Source organism: Manis pentadactyla, chromosome 10, assembly GCF_030020395.1.
Source record: "Manis pentadactyla isolate mManPen7 chromosome 10, mManPen7.hap1, whole genome shotgun sequence".
NCBI lineage: Eukaryota > Metazoa > Chordata > Mammalia > Pholidota > Manidae > Manis > Manis pentadactyla.
Window position 1 is genome coordinate 94724215 of NC_080028.1, and position 20516 is coordinate 94744730.

The window sequence follows — 20516 nt, forward strand, 5'->3', positions numbered from 1 at the left end:
AATGCCCTGCTTGTTTATTCTCCTTTTGAGGCATCAGGGCTATTTCCTGTGTGTCTGTGGTGCACGGGTGGGCATGTGCCCTGTCAGATGTACCCGGGTCGAATTGCTGGGTTACAGGGTCATAGAAGATACTGCCAAAGAGCATCCCAAGGTGGCGGTGCAATGTCACCACCACCAACACACACACACGCAGTGTGGGAGACGCTAGTTGTTCTACAACTTCGCCTGTACGTGATCCTATCTGTCTTTTTCATTTTAGGCTTTCTCGTGAGTGTATGATAGATTTCATGCTGGTGTAATTTTCCATTTCTCTGGCAACTAACATTATTGAGCAACTTTCCATATGTTCTTTGGCCATTTAGATACTCTCTTTAAGAAAGTGCCTGTTCAAGTCTTCTGACAATTTTTCTGAGCATTCCTCTTTTCTAATTGTTTGGTAGGAGAGTTCTTACATTTTTAATCCAAGTCCTTTCTCAGATATGTGTACGCTGCAAATCTCTTCCATGCTGTGGCTTGCTTTTCATTCCTTAATAGTGTTACTTTAAATGGAAGCAACCATATTTCAGTGTTCAGATTTCTTGTCACTTATTCAGACTGGCCATATTTCAAACATCCTAAAGATTTGCCATCCAGAGAAAGGTACGTTTTCCCACCTTGCTGAGGCTGACTGGCCTTGTTTAAACAGCTCTGGGGCCTGCGGCAAGGAAAAAGAGAAGTGAAAGGACAGGCAGTGGAGAGGACAGTAGGTAGAGGCAGCGGTGCTGCTCTCTGGAGGGGACTGGGTCCAGTTTAGGGCTCTAGAAGGTGCCAGGAAGTTGGTCAGGTGGCAGGGCAGGAATGGGGGCACTCAGTTGTGGGGCGGGGGAAGGCTTAGGCGTCCCAGGGGAGTTGGTACTTGAGCGGGGCCATTGAGGTGGAAAAGGGGCCAGCTGGTGAGTAGAAGAATGGGACTGCTGTGGCTGGAGGCAGCAGTGTAACAGAACTCTGAGGGCCAACTTGGAGGGAGTGGTGTGTGAACCAGTGCATCTGAGTATTGCGTGTGGAAGGGAGTATCAGGCAAGTCTGGGACAGATTCTGAGGGGACTTGTGTACGCCTGTCCTGTGGGTCATGGGAGCCACTGAAGGTTTTGGAATGGAGCGGGGCCGTGGCATGGTCAGAACTGTATTTAGGAGACTCCTGGTTGCTATGCGCAGTGGAAATTGGAGGTGAGACAAGGCCACGGGGACATGAGGGACGGGGGAGTAATTTCATTGTCCCATCTTTGTTCTCATCTGTCTTGGGGGCTGGAGGACCTGGCTCTACAAAGTGCTGGCATCTCAAGAGGCTTTGGATTTACTATAGAGGACACAGGGAGGCCAGGCCCACCTGGTTGCTCAGAGCCCAGGAGGCCTGGGAGCCCTGCCCTGCTGCTTCCGGTCCGGATCCTGGACCAGAGGTGGCTGCTGGTGTGGTCACCAGAGAGTGGCGTGGGGCTGAGTTGGAGGAATGCCCCTCAGTGCTGCCACGTGCATCCCCCCGATCGGACACTTTTGTTTTTCAGATTCTCCTCTGTCAAAGACAGCAGCTTTGTGGAAAAGATGAAGAAGACGGTGAGTGTTCTCTGTGTCTGTGCTCTTCCCAGTGAGTCTTGGCCCTGGTGGATGTGTGGGGCGCTCCAGCAGAAGGCCGGCCTCACTGAGCAGGAGGAGAGGCGGGCAGGAACCCAGGCCCAGCACCTTTGCATGTACGTTCTCGGCCAGCCAAAGCCTGGAAGCTGCTCTGCTGTTGCTGGGACAGTTTACTTTTTTTGAATGTTTACTTCTTGGACAAACCAAACTGTAAGGAGAGGTTCTCCCTTTAACTTAGCATGCTGTCCATTCTCTGCCATCTCAGGCCAGGCTCTGTCCACGAGCAGATGTGGACCTCACATAGCTACGGTCATAGCACAGTTACAATTTAATCTCCCTTTTTGTTTATCTAAGTATTCAGTTTTATGAAAAGATAACTTCATCCACATGGTACAATCCAAAGCATGAACTGTTTAGTAGAAAGCCTCTCCTGTCCCTGCCACTCATTACCATTGTTCTTAGTATTTTATGTATCCTTCTAGAGCTTCTTGATGCACATACAAAAAATCAGAGATCCTTACTTTACACTTTTTGAAAACACAAAAGGTGGTGTACTACAATGTTATAGACGATGCTTTTTTTTTTAACTTAATGATTTGTGTTGGAGATCCTTCCATAACAATTGAAAGATACCTCCCTCCTTTATTATGGCTGCATACTGATTCTGTTACATGATCTTAAGTACTATGATTTGTTTTAAGTCTGCCCTGGTGATGGGCAGCTAGAATATTTCTCACTTTTAGATCTTAAAAAGGATGCTGCTGTGACTATGGAGGCCAATTTGCACACATACAAATACAGTAAAATCCCAGAATTGGAATTGTTGGATCAAAAGATACGTGCATTTGTGATCGTGATGGAAGCTACCAATCGCCACCCCAGATAGGGGTCGCCGCAGGGCACTCACTCTCATTAGCAATTTGTGAGAAAACCTGTTCCATCACATCCTTGCCAACAGTTTATTATCAAAGTTTGGGGGGTTGCCAGTTTTCTAGAATTAAAAAAAAAATTCTCTGCATAGTTCTAATTTGCTTTTTTCTTATAAGTGAGTTTAAGCAGCTTCTCATATTTTATAATGGCATTTCTTTTTTTCTTGTTTATATTCTCTATTCAAATGTTTTACCCCTTTTTCTTTTGGGATTGATCTTTCTCATACAACTCCTTAAAATTATTTGGAAGATTAACCCCTTGTCTATATTTTTCTCAGTTAATAATTTGTTTTAACTTGGCTTATCGTGTGTGTGTTTGTGTGTGTGTGTGTGTGTGTGTGTGTGTGTGTGTGTGTTGCCACATAAAAGTTACACAGTCCACTTTAGTGTTGCATGACTTCTGGACTTTGAATAATCATTTGAAAGGCCTTCTCCACTCTAACAAGATAAGGGAGTTCTTCCATGTTTTCTTCTAGTTCTTTTATGGTTTCATTTTCATATTTAAAATTCAGTCTGTTGGGAATTTATCCTGGTGTAAGATGTAAGGTATGGATCCAGCACTACATTTTTTATACATTTATACATTTTATACATTTTATTTAGTTGTCTAAATTCCATGTAGTAGAATCCATCTTTTCCTTGCTGGCTTTATCATATGTGTAATTCCCATATGTATTTAGGTCTGTACCAATTTTCCTATTCTAGTACTTTGATCTAGCTATGTATATATAGTATCATACTATTTTAGTTACTGAAGTTTTATAACTTGTTTTAATATCTTTAGTGCTAGGCACCACCCAATCCCCTCCCATTGCTCTTATTTTCCAGTTTTTCTGGCTATTATTTCATATGTATTTATTTTGGGTAACAGCTTTATTGAGATATAATTCACATTCCACACAGTTCACCCATTTATTTGGGTGAATACTTCAGTATTTTTTAGTATATTCAGAGTTGTGCAAACCATCACAGTCAATTTTGGAATATTTTCATCAACCCAAAAAGAAACCCCATACCTATTAGCAATCATTTCCCAGTCCCCCATCCTTAGCCCTAAGCAACTGTTAATCTACTTTTTGACTCTATTGAGTTGCCTGTTCCAGACATTTCCTATAAATGGAATCATTCGATATATGGCCTTTTGTGTCTGGCATCTTTCACTTAGCATGATGTTTTCAAGATTCATTCATGCTATAGCAGGTGTCAGCACTTCATTTCATTTTGTTGCCAAGCAGCTTTCCAGTGGATAGGTTTATATTTGTTTTTCCACATGACCTTGTTGAGTTAAAAAGAGCTATTCAAGTTTTTATTAGGATTGTGTCACATTTCTGTGTTGATCCCGGAACAGACATCTTGTATGTTGAATCTTCTTGTGCAAGACCAGAGTGCCTTTCCGTCTGGTTGTGTCCTTAATCATTTAGTAGCTTCTCTTGTGGTTTTTTATAAGGTTTATTTCTAGGGACTTCAGGTATTTTGATGCTACTATAAATACTTAGCTACTATTTTATATCCTGTTTTGTTCCCTTACTCTCTAATATAAGCATTTTCTCCTTTATTAAGAAGTTCTTTTAGTGGTTATTTTTAAATACCTTTTAAATGTTTAAAAATGCCTTTCTAAATTTTAAAATGATCTGCAGAACACTCAGGAAATGTCCAGGAACACATGAAAATGGTTTTAATTCATACATTTTATTTTGTTGTTTGTAGCAGATACCTTTGTACTGATACCTTTGTATTAGTTAGGGCTTGGTGCAAAAACCAGAGCCCACCCTAGGGACTTGGGGCCCTGGAATACTACTGCAGAGAGGCTTCATGTCTACACGAAGAGACTGGAAGGTGGCCAATGCCTCATTTCCACCTTCCAGATCTTACAAAGCACATCCAGTTCCAATTGGCTAGACCTAATTTTCTGCCCCTCCTAGCTGCAAGGGAGTCTGGGGAATAGAGTCTGGGCTTTGCAGTAGCTGCTGTAGAGGCACAATGGGAGGAGGGTGGAATGAAGAGCATGTGAGCCAATCCATAGGTACCTTTCCCTTTTATCTAAATTTTTATAGAGAATATGTATTACTTTTATAATCATCCAGAAAAATTCACCCATAATTCCCCATTAGAGACTTGGTATCCTTCTTACCAGTCTTTTCCCTTTGTGCTTGTATGTGTATGAACAAACAAAACATATGTATGTACACATACGTAACACATGTATATGTGTGGGTATATAAAACTGGATTATACTACACATAATCATCACTTTCTTTACTGAACATTGTGTTTTTCACATGTCTAAAACCTTCCACAGTGTGTTCTTGAACAGCTGCTTGTGTAAAATTACCCTCATGGCTCTGGCTGGAGTCTTCTGGATGTCCTCTGCCCCCACCCACCACAGTACCTGTAACAGTAAGACGCTAGCCCTAGAGTGACTTAGGAAGGACTTGAAGCAAGAAGGAAAAAGGGTGCCCCAGAGGGGCCCCACCTGCCTGGCCTTCCCCGTGGTCACCTGGAGTCCTTGGTGAAGCCTGTGGCTCTTGGCTCCTCACTGACCCCAGGTGTCTGGCCTTCCCTAGGGCAGGAACATCATCGTGTTCTACGGCTCCCAGACAGGGACTGCCGAGGAGTTTGCCAACCGCTTGTCCAAGGATGCCCACCGCTACGGGATGCGGGGCATGGCAGCAGACCCCGAGGAGTATGACTTGGTGAGCTCTTGTCATGCCCTGGGCCCTTCGTCCCAGCTCTTCCAGCAGCATTGAGGAAAGCGTCTTGGTTCACGGAGACATGTCAGGGCTGTGTTAGCTAGTCAGACAGACAGGAATGGGCATCTCTTGTCATTTGTTTTAGTAGCCAAGTGGCCCCAGTTTTAAGGACATTAAGAACACCTGGCCCAGGTGAGCATGTGAGCTCCCTTGCACTGCTCAGCCTTCCATGCTTTCCACACTGGTACAAGTGCTGGGCAAGTGCAGCAGAAGGGACTTGGTGTGTAATGCATTGGGTGTGGCTTGAAAAAGGAAAGGGTGTCAGGAGAGGAACTGTTCCCCTCTCTCCCGCGCCACCCGATTCCCTAACCCCCTAATTGCAGCTGCAAGGGAGCTGGATTGAGGGATCAGGTGATCTGGGCTCCAGTCGGTTCTGCCCTGACTGCCCTGACCCTGGGTGAGTCCCTGCCTCAGGCCTTTCCTGCCTCATCTACAGATGAGAGTGTCCGATGAGGGCATTCAAGGGCATCTCGTCCAGCTGGGCTTTGAGAGGAGGCTGTTACTAACACGTGTGCCTAGGCAGGAGCAGCAGGGCCTGAGGGAAGAGCTCAGCTTGAGGGGGTGAGAGCCTAAGAAGTGGAGGGGGAGGCCCGGCTAGAGCTGCAGGATTGCTGCCTCCCATCAGAGGTGCTGGCTCCACCTCTGGCCCCCACCGGACTTGGGGCAGGACTCAGTCTGACTTCCCATCTCTGCAGACCAGGAGCAGGCTTGCTCCTCGCTGCCCCCAGGTTCACCAGGCTCATTCTGTGCCTGGTACCTCATGTGGTGGTGGCTCTCCAAAGTAAAACAAACTCCCAGGATTCTGTTCACCTGTTTCTGGATCAGGAGAGCTAATGACAGGCAGGCCGCTGGCCCCGGATGGAGGCAGTGAACAGGGAAGGGAGGCAGTTGGCAGGTAGAGAACAGCTGGCCCTGGGAGGAAGCCCCCAGGAAATTGCCGTCCCCGCTTTTCCCGATGAGATTGCTCCACGGCCCAGACTCCCCCAAACCCAATGCACTTGCCCTCAGAACCACTTTATTCTGAGTGCCAGCTGCTCCCTGCACCTGCTACCCTACCTCCCGAGCCAAACTGTCCCTCACCTGCTCCACCCCACCGCCTGCCGTCTTGGTGACAGGCACTGTCACCCATGCAGTCCAGACCTGGGTTTGGAGTGGTGAGCAGTTGGTTGGGAATTAGAGCCCAGGCCCGCTGTGCCCCAGACCCAGCCTTGCCTGTCCACACCCCACTGCCCTTCTGTACCCACTGTCCCCTTTCCTCTGGAAATGCATCCCCTCCATTCCAACCTAACAGATGTCTACTCATCCTGCTCACCTGGTTTGAATGCCATGCAGCCCCCTCCATGCAGCCCTCCCTGATCCCTTGGTGCCCCTTCCAGACAGACGGGAGTCGTTCCCTCCCTCTGACCCCACAACACCTGGGACACCCTGGCTGGGAGCTGCCCTGGGCAGGCCTGGACTCACCCAACTGCATCCTGGCAGTTGCAGGCCTGACCTCAGACAGGCTCAGTCATGGTCACTGGGCCTGGGCCCTGCCCGTCTCTCCAGGCCGACCTGGGCAGCCTGCCAGATATAGAGAACTCCTTGGTCGTGTTCTGCATGGCCACCTACGGTGAGGGGGACCCCACCGACAATGCCCAGGACTTCTACGACTGGCTCCAGGAGGCGGATCTGGACCTTTCTGGAGTCAAGTATGCAGTGAGTCCCCCCATCTTTCTTTCCTGCAGTGGCTCCTTGTGGGCTCGTGGCAGCTTGAAGCACCTCCCTGGGCCTCCAGTCCCCCATGTCCAAGGGGAGACCCTCCAGTTCCCACCTCTTTCTGGTCAGCCAGGGCAGGCTGAGATGTGGGGGGTGGGTACTTGAAGCTGGGGACACTGGGGAAGGCTGCTCATGGGGCAACCCTCTGTTCTGCCCTGGGCCGCAGCACTAAGAGGGTGTCACCCCCTATGCCCCTTTGCCTTGGGCGGGCATGTGTTGCTGGCAAGTAAAGGCAAGAAAGGTATGGTATGGTGGCCAACATTTGGCTGGGCAAGAAAAGCCTGGCAGGGAGAGTGAGTTGCTCCTGCTGGCCACCCAGGATTGAGACTTAGAGGCAGGCTGTAGATGAGGCCCTGGGCTTCAGGTTACCAAAACAAAGCCACTTTCAGGGGCCAGAGGTGGCCCACCTCAGTGTAAAGTGGCAGGTATAGAGGCCCACGGGTACTGCCTAGTGGCTTGCCTAGCATTGCAGGGAGACCCACCCCTGACTGCCAGCCAGGCCTCAGGCCCACCCCTCTGTCCACACAGGTGTTTGGCCTTGGGAACAAGACCTATGAGCACTTCAATGCCATGGGCAAGTACGTGGACAAGCGGCTGGAGCAGCTTGGTGCCCTGCGGATCTTTGAGCTGGGGTTGGGCGATGACGACGGGAAGTGAGTGCCCAGGATCCCAGCCCCACAGCCCCCAGAGCCCCTGCCGAGTTGTCTTGGGTCAGGAGTCACAGGGTCAGGGCTGGCTGTGGCAGAGGGGGAGGGCAAAGCCATGGTGTCAGCCAACGTACATGACATGCATCACTGAGGGCAAACAAAGGCAGCCGGCCCTCCAGCCCCTGCTGAGCAAGCCCTGCACAGCTCAGATGCCCATGGTTAGCGCACTCTGGATGGTCCCTGGTGCTTGGGGGTGTCCCTGGGCAGCTCATCCTCAGCATGCCATGAGACCTCAAGCTCTGGTGGGGTGCTGGGGGAGAGGGTCTGCACCGGCCTGGTGGCCCCATCTGGCGCCCAGGCTGTTGGGGGAGGTAGCTCATCCCTGGGGGCCCCTGGGTCCAGGCTCATTCCCTCCTCTCCCCAGCCTGGAGGAGGATTTCATCACATGGCGAGAGCAGTTCTGGCCGGCTGTGTGCGAGCACTTCGGGGTGGAAGCCACTGGAGAGGAGTCCAGGTGCGTGTGTGCCTCCTGAGGCCAGGAGGTCTGGCCTGGAGCTGAGGGAGGCGCAGCGATGAGAGAAGCTGGTGGGAGCTCAGAGTGTGGGAGGGCCCTGGGCCCCAGCTAAGGCACTGGGGCTTTGTCTGGAAGTGATAGTCTAGGGGAGTTTTCCTTACCTTTGCACAGAATGAACTCAAAGCCTGCTGAACCCCAGGGTGCCCCCAGCACCCCCTGGATCTATGCTAGCTCCCGCTCTGTGCTCTCCTGCCCCCTGTGCTCAGACATCCCCTTCCGCATACGTCAGTCTGGCCCCTTGCGGCCCACTGCATGTACATTTCCTCAGGCTCCCTCCCTGAGGCAGCCCCATTCCTCTCAGGACCCTCCCCAGCTGCTCCCCAGTCTCACCCTCAGTCTCCCCTCCCCAGCATTCGGCAGTATGAGCTCGCAGTCCACATGGACATAGACATATCCAAGGTGTATGTGGGAGAGATGGGCCGCCTCAAAAGCTACGAGAACCAGAAACCGTGAGTAGAGTCTGGTTGGAGGCCTGGCCCTTGACAGAGCCGTCTCAGGAGCCTGGGGACGGCCAACAACTGACAGTCCCACATTTCCCCACAAGACCTTTCCTCCCAAACCCCATCCCATGGGGCCTCTTGTCTCTGCCGTTGTGCAGGAGTTGGCCTGGGTGGGGTGCCTACGTTTTAATCTCTGCCTTATGGACAGGGCAGCCAGACGGGAGTTGCACCATGCTCCCAGTGGTCCCTCAGGCCAGGGCATGCTCTCTGGGACACTAGTACTTGTTCCATTTGTGCTTAACTTTGCTTTGACTTCTCACTGGGTAAATATTCTGCAACAGGGTTCAGACCAGCTTCTGGGCCAGGACATGGTGAGATTGGCTCTGGCTCTTGAACCTTGGCAGAAGGGCTCACTTCCTTAAACTCTGCCTCAATACCTGGACTCTTTGTCCAAAGACACAGTGTTCTCTCTTGGGCCCCTGACTTGCCTGAGGCCTAGGTGCTACCAGACTCCTACTGGGGCCGCCCAGGAAAGTCCTTGCGCTGCTGGGATTCATGACCAGATGTCCGGCTTCAGACAGTCCTGCTGTAACAGGAAACCCCAACATCTCAGTGACTTTACAGAGGAAACATTTATCTCCCCTTCACAGTGCAGCCAGGGCCCGTAGGGTGAGGGAGCTCTGCCCTGTCCCTCCAAGACCCAGGCACCTTCTGTCCTGGGGAGCCATCTTCGGGGGCCTGGTCCTCTACATTCAGCCCACCAGTGGGTAGTGTGGAGGGAACATGGAGTCCCCCAGGTTTTTATGAGCCAGACTCAATTTCTACACCTGTAAATGGGGACATGATAACCTAGCTCTGCCTGCTTTGTGGGGTGTTGGAGCACTGCCTTGGATTGGGGCAGGGAGAACCCTTTACCTAATTGAAGCGGGTTCCTCGGGGCCTTGGAGGCCAGCTCTGAGGTCTCCTGTGCTCTGTGAAACCAGAAAGGTCCCCTGGGGGCGGGGAGCTGTGGGGAGACCCAGCCAATCACAGGGCCACTCTCCTCCCCACCCAGCCCCTTCGATGCCAAGAATCCATTCTTGGCAGCTGTCACTACCAACCGGAAGCTGAACCAGGGAACTGAACGACACCTCATGCACCTGGAGTTAGACATCTCAGATTCCAAAATCAGGTACCAGCTGCCACCACCCCTGCCCCAAAATCTTCACTTGGGCCTCCTGATCTGGTGCAGAGCCACCTCTCCCTCCTCCTCAGCATTGCATCTCCCTCAGGTATGAATCTGGAGACCACGTGGCCGTTTACCCAGCCAACGACTCTGCCTTGGTCACCCAGCTTGGTGAGATCCTGGGTGCTGACCTTGATGTCATCATGTCCCTGAACAATCTCGATGGTGAGTCCTTAATTGAGGCCACCATCCCTCCCTGCCTGCCTGAGGTGGCTGGTAGGAATGGGTCCCTTGGCAAGGCCCTGCTGGGACAGGAAGCCCTGGTGGCCCTAGAGGCCCTTATACCCAAAACCCCAGAGTTACAGGTTCTGGCACAAGCTCACAGGGCAGGGGGCAAAGGTAGCGGCAGGGTCTGGCCCTCTCCCCTGGGACCCCCATCCCTTCCCCGGCATGGTCCCTTCATGGAGGAGAAGGGTGCTGAGACGGAGGCAGCCCCTGCTGCTCATCAGCCTCCATGTCCGTGGGGAGGAGGGGTTGCAGGCGCAGGGGCCTGTCTCCCCACCTGCAGACTCAAGAATCGGGGGCAGTAGCCCTCACAGCCCTCCAGGGAGCTTGGAGCACAGGAGGCACTGATATGGTACAGGTTTACGCAAGGCTTCCTGGGCTGCCCCGCTGTGACCCCTTGGCACCTGCACTGTCCTCTGGTGTGGGCCCAGCTCCTCCTGGGCTGCTGCTCCTCACCAGTGCCAGGGTCAGCCCTGGAGAGGAACAGCATGAAAGGGGGTTGATTTATATCAAGATTCCCTGTGCCAGCAGTAGAAGTGCAGTGGGTGTACATGCAGGCCTCTGACCCTGTGGGGCATGTCCCCTGTGCCATTGGGGTGGGACCTTGGTGGGGGAGGCTGTGGTGCTCACTCTCCCCCCAGGAGAGTCTGAACCCCTGCAGGGGGCACCTTTAGTGCCAAGAGCTGCCCAGAGGGTGGGCTGCTGAGGCTCAGAACTCAAGGCAGGTGTGTAGCTTTAGAAGAGACACTCACACATCGGACCCTGGTGTGTAATGTAAACCAAGCCCTGATTTCCGGGCCTGGCACAAGAGAGCTCTGGGGTGCTGGAGACAAGAGGATGTTCAGTTCACGAGAGTCCATCAAGCTGTATACGTATGACCCGGCTACTTTACACACTGCAGTAAGAAGCTCTAACCCCTCCAAAAGAGACCCAGATCCCTAACTGCTGAGCCCATGGCAGGCCAGGCCCTCTCCGTGTCCTCCACAGCCCTCGGCAGTCCTGCAGTGGCTCACTTGTGCACAGAAATCAACAGGCCCCAAAGTCACACGTCTGAGAGGTAGAGCTGGTCTGGGCCTGCTCCTAGGCTGGGCCCTGCTCTGCGCCACCTCTAGCCTGTTTGGGGAGAAGGGAATCAATAAAGCTGGCCTATTTGATGACAGCAGAAGGCTCCAGCAAGGACTGGCAGTGGGGCTGGCACCGGCAGCTGCATCTGGGTGCCTCTGGGAGCCCCGTGTGCAGGTATCCGAGCATAAAAGCTGCCCTGGAAGTGGCCCTGCCATCATGGCTGAAGGCCCCAGTATTGACATCTCACGGTCATGAACCTGGGCCCCCACGGTGGACCAGGCCTCGGGGGTTCTGCCTCTGCAGCCCTTCACCAAGCAGCTCTTGGAAGGCAGAGGGCCCCCCACAGGAACTTGGGCTCTCCTGGAGTGGGGACAGTGGTCGCAGGCCTCCCCAGCAACGTCTGCCTCTAATGAGGGCTGCCTGTCCAGCCTGAAGTATAAGGCCAGCTGAAAGCCAGAATCTTTGTCCCAGGGCCAAGGGAGGACTGTCCTTGCTTCCAGTGCCAGCTGGGCTGCCTGCTTCCTACAGAGCAGGCCTGAGGCTTTGCCTGCCCCGATCCCACCCACTAACCCCAGTCCTGCCTCCGCAGAAGAGTCCAACAAGAAGCACCCATTCCCTTGCCCCACCTCGTACCGCACGGCCCTCACCTACTACCTGGATATCACCAACCCGCCACGCACCAACGTTCTCTATGAGCTGGCCCAGTATGCCTCGGAGCCCTCTGAGCAGGAACACCTGCGCAAGATGGCCTCCTCCTCGGGCGAGGGCAAGGTAAGCCCCCCACTCCCACCCTGACACCCAGAGGACCACCGCCTCAGCCAGCACCCCCAACCCAGCCATTCTGCAAGCTGCTCGGGCCCAACTGCAGCCCTGGGCCCATGAGATCTCCTCCCCTACCTCTGGTCTGTGTCTCCCGCAGGAGCTGTATCTGAGCTGGGTGGTCGAGGCCCGGAGGCACATCCTGGCCATCCTGCAGGACTACCCATCCCTGCGGCCCCCCATCGACCACCTGTGTGAGCTGCTGCCTCGTCTGCAGGCCCGCTACTACTCCATCGCCTCGTCCTCCAAGGTGGGGATGTGCGCTACTCAGGCCTGGCCCACACTTAGAAGACATTGTGCAGGCTCACAGGATCGTGGGCCATGGCCCCAGCTCTGCCCCAAACGCCTGGGGCAGTTCACTCAAGATTCCCTGGGCTGTGCAGCCAGTAGGCTGCACTGTCAGACTGTAAACTGTCAGACTGCTCTCAGCCCATGTGGAGAGTCAGTCCAGTCAGAATGGCTGCTGGCTAAGGGCCTCTGAGGAGGTTTGGTGCCAGGAAGAGCATGGAGGACCCGAGCAGGGACACCTGGGCTGATGAGGCTCCAGTGAAGGACTGGGTGATAGGAGAGGGAAGGGGCCTGCGGCCTGGCTGCCATACTCACTCCTGCCCTATACCAGGTTCACCCCAACTCTGTGCACATCTGTGCCGTGGCCGTGGAATATGAAACCAAGTCTGGCCGCATCAACAAAGGCGTGGCCACCACCTGGCTGCGGGCCAAGGAGCCAGCCGGGGAGAATGGCCGCCGAGCCCTAGTGCCCATGTTCGTGCGCAAGTCCCAGTTCCGCCTGCCCTTCAAGGCCACCACGCCAGTCATCATGGTGGGGCCCGGCACCGGAGTGGCCCCCTTCATCGGCTTCATCCAGGAGCGGGCCTGGCTGCGGCAGCAGGGTGAGTGTGGCCCCAGGTGCCATGGGGACAGGGTGGGTGCCATAGCCTTCCGTGCTTACCAGCGCTGTCGCCCCAGGCAAGGAGGTGGGGGAGACACTTCTCTACTACGGCTGCCGCCGCTATGATGAGGACTACCTGTACCGCGAGGAGCTGGCCCAGTTCCACAAGGATGGCTTCCTCACCCAGCTCAACGTGGCCTTCTCCCGGGAGCAGCCCCACAAGGTGAGGCCGCAGGCAGGCCCCCCTGGGCAGGGTCACAGGGCTGCGGGACCCACCTCCTCACAGGTGCCATCCCCGCACCCAGGTCTACGTGCAGCACTTACTGAGGAGGGACAAGGAGCACCTGTGGGAGCTGATCCATGACGGCGGTGCCCACATCTATGTCTGCGGGTGAGCGGGTGGGGACGGCGGGAGGGGAGTGGGGCCCAGTTGCCTGCAGGGAGCCCCATGCCCAGTGCCCCCTTCTTCCTGCTCCAGGGATGCTCGGAACATGGCAAGGGATGTGCAGAACACCTTCTACGACATTGTGGCCGAGCTGGGGGCCATGGAGCACGCCCAGGCCGTGGACTACATCAAGAAGCTCATGACCAAGGGCCGCTACTCCCTGGATGTGTGGAGCTAAGAGCTGCCTGGTCCTGCCCTGCTGTGTCCCACAGGCCCTACCGACTCACTTCCCCATGTAATCTCTTCCCTCGCGCTCTCCTGCCAGTACCCGGGGTGGTTTCTGCTGGCTCTTGTCGTGGGATGTAGGCCCAGTGACAAAGACTACTCTAGGCCTGAGACGTGCCTCTGGAGGCCCAGCCTCAGGGCACACGGCCAGGGGGGACTGGGCCCACATTTTGTGAATGCCCCAGGGCCTCAGCGGCTGTACAGAACGGGCTCTTCTCAGCTGAACTGGGGCCTGGCCCCTCCACATTATTTTCAATGAGTGTAAATAATTTTAAATAACCTTTGGCCCTTGGAATAAAGCTCTCTTTTCTGTATTTGCCTGGTATTGCTTAAGCACATCTGGGGCTTCCACCTGGGTTTACCTAACTCAGACCCCCAAGAGATAGCAGCTCAGGAGCCCCAAGAACCCGTGCCAAGGTGGCACAGAGCCACCCAGTGCCCGCCTTGCCCTAGGGAGAACATACATGCACGCGTGCACGCGCACACACACACACCTCCAGCAGGCTCTGTGCCTCACCCTTTATTGAGGCTGCTGACCAGCACCTACAGGGCTGGCACATAGCATGACTTGTCAGGGCCCACAGAGCCCACAAAACCGAGGGGAGAACAGAAGGGACCCTCCCAGATCAGTGGAGCCCCCCACACCCTCTGACACATGAGCACAGGAGCCCCTTCAGAGCCAGGGCACCACAGAGGGCTGTGCCAGTGGGAGCGGGCCAGACTCATTGTTTCTTGCTCCCATGCCGCTGACTATGGAATTTCTGGTGCACAACCCGCAGGGTGGTGAAGAAATTGCCAAGGAAGAGCAGGAGGAAGGGGAAGCCACACATTAGCACCTACGGAAGGAACTGGGGTTAGGACAGGGCCAGAGACGGGCCCTCCCAGCGTCCCTCCCAGGGGCCCCTGCTCACCTGCCACTCCTTGCACTCAGGGTCCCGGGCCAGGTTGAACAATGTCAGGGCGTTAAAAAGCTGCCAGAACTGGGACAGGGCGGGGGTTTTACACAGTACAACCCAGTCCCTGCTCAAGCCCCAAGCCAGAGCAAGGGATGCACAACCAGAGGGATGGGGATGCAGAACTCACCTGGCCGAAGAAGAGGAAGGGCAGCAGGAAGGTGAGCCCCCGCCACATCCAGGACTGGAAGCCCTCTGTGGGGAGAAAGGGCAGGCAGTGACCAGGGACAGAGATGGCACTGTCACTCAGACCATTCAAAGCAAGGGCCTGCCCTTTCCCCTCGGGAGACTCACCCACAGTGAGGTCCATGGTGTGCCGCTCGCCCAAGGCCCGCAGGCGGTACAGACAGCCACTCTGGTAGTAATACTGGAGAAACTGCACAAAGCCTGGCAGAGGACACCAGAGCTGCACTGCAGCCCCAGCTCCCTGCCCACCGCTCCCTGGGGCAAGGCCTCAGCTGAGCAGGAACCTCCTACTCACTCTGGTACATGGAGAAGGACAGGAATTGGTTCCGGAACTTCTGGTACATGAGGCCGTCGGGCCTAAGGCAGAAAATGGCAAGGCCAGGGAGCTCAGGGACGCCATCCTTCCCTGCGCCTGCAACCTGTGCTGAGGCCCTGGGGACCCAGCTGGCCCACTCACCATGTCAGCATAACTCCCGACAGAAACGTGGACACATAATGATGGAAAACCCACCAGCCTTTGATCCTGTATCAGGAAGCCGCTGTCACTCCTGTCCCCTCAGGCGCCAGGATTGGTGCTGGGGGATGGAGTGGGGCCGAGGTGGGAAGAAAGCAGCACCCCAGCCCCGTGCCTGCTCCTCAGCGGGCCAGGCTCCCCCTTTCCAGGAAGTCCAGCGCCCCACCCCCAAGAGCCAGGCCAGGCCGGCCCCGGCCCCGCCCTCGCCCACCGGGAGCCGTTGTTGATGAGGATGCTCTCGCGGATGGTCAGGGTGCAGTAGTACCAGACCAGCAGGAAGTTGAAGGCGGCATCCGTCACCCTGCAGAGGGGTAGAGAGGGCTGGCGCCAGGGCCTGGAGAGGGCGCAGGGTCAAGCCCTGAGCGGCAGGACACCCACCTGGAGTTGAGGAGGAAGCGGCAGGTGAAGGAGATGAGGATGAGGATGATGGTGAGGTAGAGCTTGAACTTCTCGTACTCGTCTTTGTAGGCAAACCTGGGTGGACACACACTCATGGGGCAGGCTGCGGAGTTGGCGGGCCCACCCTCACCTCCAGTCACATTGCCGTGGGAGGCACGGGGCCAGCATGGCAGAGCAGCCCTGAAGCCCTAGGCTCAGCCAGGGAAGCAGGGGCAGAACGGAAAGGAGGGTGGAGAGCAGGTGGACCCGGCCTGCAGCAACAAATTACTTAGCCTGCTTGCTCAGGAGTGTCACGTTGACATTGCCCAGAACCAGGCTCAGGTACAACCTAGAGTGAGGAGAGGCCCCAACTGAGAGGGAGGCCAAAGGGCACAGAGCCCCAAGTGGACCAGACCCGACCAGGTCACTGCCCCACCCGGCCTTTCCTTGGCCTTGACTTAGGGTTCTGACCTTGGGGGTGCTGCAGACTAACCCTACAGGAAACACAGACACCCAGCCTTGCTCCCTGCCTGCTCCCCAGTCCTGCTCCAGGGAAAACCCACACCCCCTCTTGGCCTTATCTTCAGACTCCCCCACCTTGGGGCCTCTAGGGCAGCCAGGCGCTCCCCCCCACGGAAGCCACGCCATATCAGATCACTCCAGTAGGCCAGGGGAGCAGACTCAACGCCTGTGTGCGTGCATCATCCAAGACCTCTCAGCCGGAATCCACTGCAGCGGCCCACGGCCACACCAGGACCTCCTCCAACCTGGAGGGGCTCCCCCCAGAAACCAGTTGTCCTCTGACCCTGAGTGCCCGGCCTCCCAGCTGGCTTCCCCAAGTGGAGCCTCGCCTTCACCCAGGCTGCCAGGCCCTTCTGACCCTGGTCTCCTTTCCCCATCCGGCTGAGTCCCCAAGCCCTCCTTCACTCATCAACCACCTCCTGGCCACCCCCGCCCCGCCAGCTACTTCCACTGCCATCACACCACAAACCAAGCTTGTCTCAGCCTTCTCTGCCAGAGAAAGTCCAAGAGGTGACCAAAAGTCACAGTCGTGCACTGAGCCACTGCACCCACACACACGCTCTTGGGCACACTCCAGCCATGTCAGCGGGCTCGGAGTGGGTGAGGGACTTGTCCAAGGCTTTGAAGAGTTATAGAGCATGACAGGCACTCGGAACAGGCTCCCCTGAGCATTGCCACCAGCCCCTGTCCCATTCCTAGCAGTGGCCTCATCAAACCCTCTCCCGCAGGTTTTCCATCCTGTCCACCTCCTGGTGGCTGATGTCCCCCAGTCCCCTCCTCCCCCTTGTCTCTGGACCCTCCCACCACAAATGGGAAGGGCCCACGCCCAGCCCTTCCCCTCTGTGGTTCTCTCCCCTCTGCTGGCCCCACCTCGCCGCAGGCAGATGTGCTCATCTTACCTACGGACAAGTTTCCAGCTCCCAGCTTCCAGCTGCTAGTTTCTCCATCCACGCATAGCCAATCTCCAAAGAGCTGCCTAAACTTGGCTCTCTCCTCAGCTATTTTGTCATCTCCAATATCAACTTCCACCCCCACCATCCTAGGCAGCTTCTCTCCAAGGTCGCCCTGACTTCCAGGACACATTTCCCCTCCCATATCATACAGCATTTGAGCCCCCTGGGCCATCTGATGGGAGACTCCCAGCCACTCCGTCCCCCCTACTCGGGGCTCACATACTCTCCCACTTGTCACCCTGCCTACAGCCTCTGCGGGATGTTTTCCAGCTCAGCCTAGGGTTCTACACTGTCCCCTGCCCGTCCTCAGCAACCACAGCTGATCTAAGTGTCATTCTCTCTGCCTACCAGGGAGACACAGCTGTACAGCCTGGCCTCCCTCTGGTTTCTGTGACCCTTCCCCTCCCGCCACGAGCTCTGGCCACCACACCGGCTGTCACACGTTCCCTTATCCTTTACAGCTGAGCTCAGGCATCACCTACTCCAGGAGCTTTTCTCCAACCTCCTGGGTTGGGTTAGGTGCCCCTCACTGCACCCCCATCTCCTGTACTTCCCTCACAAAGCACCCACTGCAGCGAGCTGTCACTGTCACTCACACCGTCTTCCCTGGCAGGGCTGATCCTGGTTGCTCAGCCCAAAGAGGGCCCACGGAATGTTTGTTGACTGACAGGGCAGGGGAAACACCGTGCTTCAGGCTCCCTCCCAGGAGTGACTGTGAGCTGAGCTTCGGGGAGAGGGGGGGCGTTCCTCACCCATTCTTCTTGGGCAAATAGGCCTCCATGTCAAAGAAGAGGCCTTGGCGCTCCTTGAGCTGGTTCTCCAGCTCCTGGGCAGCCTCCTTGGCCCCCAGTGAGAGGGAGGGTTTGCATCTGCAGGTGGAGCCACAGAAACCAGAGTCAGAAAAGGAGGCCCCCAAGTGTTGCACTTGACACCTGTGGGGCAGGAGGGCAAACACAGCCCCGAGATGGAGAAGGCATGCCTGGGGACACCCAAGGTGCCAGCGCCAGCTCTCGACCCCACCAGATCAGACACCCACTCCCCGCCCAAGACCAGGGGGATACAGGGAGGCCTGGGGGACACGGCAGGGGGAGGAGGGGTCCTAACTTCTTCAGGACGAGAGCTAGCTCATGGAGCCGCTTCTTCTGCCGAGTGATAGAGCTGGTACAGTTGTTCTGCAGCTTGGTCAGCTCCTCCAGCTTCAGGCGGTACAGCCGGTGGGTCTCCTGGGGAGCAGGGTGGGAAAGGCTCAGGCTGACTGGGAAGCCCCTGAGCCTGCTGGGCAGGGGCCAGGGCATGGACTCCCCCAGGACTCCTTGGGAGGGTGTGATTGGGAAAAGAGGCAGCCAGCTGTGCCAGCCCAGGGACCTCCCTGAGGCTGCTCTCTCCCCCAAGCAAGCAAGGATGTGGGGGTCTTCCTGTAAGCCCAGACACCCCCTCTCATAAACAGACTAGTTCCCTGGAGGTTTTCTGAATCTCCGTCCATCTGTTAGTTGTTTCCTGCTGTGGATTCTCAGGCCCTCCTGGACTCTTGAAGCCACCCCTGGCCCTCTCAAACCCTCCTGCCCATCTAGCCTGCAAGTGCAGGGGCAGCTGGGGCTGTCCAAGATGCCTGCCGTTGCGGCACTCCCAGCATCTTCCCCTCAGGTTAAAGGCCACCAGGCTTCAGTCCTTCAACCTCCTTCTAGAAGACCAGTCCCTCCGCCCCTTCCCCTGCACCTTTGGCCCAAGGCTTCCCAGAGCACTTTGCCCTGGTGGGTGAGTCTCGAAAAGAAGCAGCCTGGAGACTGGACAAGAGGCAGTGTGAGGAAGGTCAGGCAGGGTTGCAGCCAGGACAGGGGTGGCTAGGCCAGGGAACTAGGTCTGCTCTGCTCAGGACTCTGGGGAGAATGGCAGAAGGGCTTCAATGTGGACAGGAAGGGGTTGGAACCAGTCCAGGAGAGGCAAAGGCCTGATCAAGTGCCCAGCTGGCCTGTGCTCTACCCTATCTGGGTCTCATTTCTCATGCCCAGGGAGGCCACCACACCCCCTCAGAATCCAGCATGTGCCACTTCTCCCAACTCCCACCAACCACTTTCCTTCTCCTGTCCAGAGGCTGGCTTCCTCCTCCCTAGACCCCAAAGAACAGCACAATAGCCCGTACACGCTGGATGCAGACAAGTCCTCCTATGGCTTCCCACTGGACCCAGAAAGACTCCAATCTCAGCCAGGCCCATGAGGTCCAAAGACTCCAATCTCAGCCGGGCCCATGAGGTCCCTGCAGGGTCTGGCCCACCCACTTCCCTCACTCTCTTTGCAGCAGCTGCAAGGTCCAGTCTTCTTGGGCGCTGTCCTTTACCCTGGAACGACCCCGCCCCCATCCGGCCTGGGGACCTCACCCACACATCGGTTACTCCGGCCCAGGCCCGGCTGTCTCCCGGGCCGCACTCTGCCCGGACCGCGCTGCCCCAGGACGGGGACCCGGCCGGCGCCCACGGCTTGTTCGCGCACTGAGTGACCCAAGACCGGACTCCGCCGGCTCTGGCTCAGGCGACCACTCTACTGGGAGAGATCTCTTTCCGAAGCCCTTAATGGAGACCCGAGGGGGTCCCGGCGCAACGGGGTCCCTCCGAGGTCGAGGCGGCCGCGCGGGCGGAGGGTACCGACTCCAAACACCCCAGAGGAGGGTCCAGCCGGGGATACCGGGACCCGGGGTCTCGCCACCCACGCGACGACGCAAGGGCTCCAACCCCTGACCCCGAGCACCCTGTTACCTGATCCGGGGCTGCCCGACCCTTGACCCCCAACCAGAGAGACGTGGCTCGGGGCCAATGGGCACCCGCTTTGGCTCTCACCTGGATGCTCTGGAAGTCCTGCTGCAGCTCCTCCCAGTCCCGCAGGCACTCGCCCAGCGGGCCGGGGTGAGGAGGATGCATGGCTGCCGGGTCCCGCGCCGGACGAGCCAAGAGTGGGGGACCGCGCTGCAACCCCGGCCCGCCGGAGGCGCCTCCGCCCCCGCCCCCGCCCCCGTCCGCTTCCGGGCTCGCGCAGCCACGACCACCAATGGGAAAAGACCTGGAGCAGCCAGCGAGCTATCCCCGCCCCCCCTAGAGCCAATCCGAGCCCGGGGCGGGGCGTGGGCGGGGCCCCGTGCGCCGAGGGCCGCTTGCCAGCGATTCGGGCCTGGACTACTAGCACTGCAGCGGCGGCGGCGGGGTCCCTGACCTGGGCTCCACGGCTCGTGCCAACCACGTGTTGCAGCCAGCAGTGCCCAGCCCGTCATGCTGGGAGAAAACTAAGGCCCAGGGAAATGACAGTTGCCTCACTCGTCCTTGGGAAGCTGCGCGTCTGCGGCAAGATTCCCAGCTTCGTTCCGGGCTTGCATTTTTACAGCGTTCTTACTGTCTTCCTGCCTCCAGGCTCACCGCCACCGTCCCT

At 56.5% G+C, this 20516-nt stretch overlaps 2 protein-coding genes across 2 annotated transcripts in view; one reads left to right on the top strand and one right to left on the bottom strand.

Annotated features, from left to right (window-relative positions):
• LOC118922550 (NADPH--cytochrome P450 reductase) overlaps positions 1-13910 on the top strand; it is a 63646-nt gene extending 49736 nt beyond the window's left edge. Inside the window, exons 3-16 of the mRNA XM_036905442.2 lie at positions 1542-1590; positions 5102-5230; positions 6833-6982; positions 7571-7695; positions 8114-8203; positions 8614-8712; positions 9758-9874; positions 9975-10093; positions 11808-11989; positions 12138-12287; positions 12657-12927; positions 13004-13149; positions 13232-13317; positions 13405-13910. Of these exons, the coding sequence (XP_036761337.2) occupies positions 1542-1590; positions 5102-5230; positions 6833-6982; positions 7571-7695; positions 8114-8203; positions 8614-8712; positions 9758-9874; positions 9975-10093; positions 11808-11989; positions 12138-12287; positions 12657-12927; positions 13004-13149; positions 13232-13317; positions 13405-13549 (1858 nt within the window). The 3' untranslated portion in view covers positions 13550-13910. The remainder of the gene's footprint in view (positions 1-1541; positions 1591-5101; positions 5231-6832; positions 6983-7570; positions 7696-8113; positions 8204-8613; positions 8713-9757; positions 9875-9974; positions 10094-11807; positions 11990-12137; positions 12288-12656; positions 12928-13003; positions 13150-13231; positions 13318-13404) is intronic.
• A 190-nt stretch (positions 13911-14100) lies between these two features.
• On the bottom strand, positions 14101-20125 carry TMEM120A (transmembrane protein 120A). Its single transcript, XM_036905446.2, has 12 exons — positions 19934-20125; positions 18207-18325; positions 17855-17971; positions 15917-15976; positions 15628-15723; positions 15461-15550; positions 15193-15258; positions 15031-15092; positions 14844-14936; positions 14680-14744; positions 14508-14576; positions 14101-14432 (listed from the first exon to the last, which is right to left on the bottom strand). The coding sequence occupies exons 1-12, from the start codon at positions 20012-20014 to the stop codon at positions 14319-14321; spliced, it is 1032 nt and encodes a 343-aa protein (XP_036761341.1). The 5' UTR covers positions 20015-20125; the 3' UTR covers positions 14101-14318.
• Between the last annotated feature and the right edge of the window lie 391 nt (positions 20126-20516).

Coding starts and splice junctions, on each gene's coding strand:
- TMEM120A (XM_036905446.2), bottom strand. CDS start 20,014: ATGCATCCTCCTCACCCCGGCCCGCTGGGCGAGTGCCTGCGGGACTGG. Junction 17,972..18,206: donor CTAGCTCTCGTCCTGAAGAA/GTTAGGACCCCT, acceptor CTCCACCTGCAG/ATGCAAACCCTCCCTCTCAC. Junction 15,259..15,460: donor CTCATCAACAACGGCTCCCG/GTGGGCGAGGGC, acceptor TTCCTGATACAG/GATCAAAGGCTGGTGGGTTT.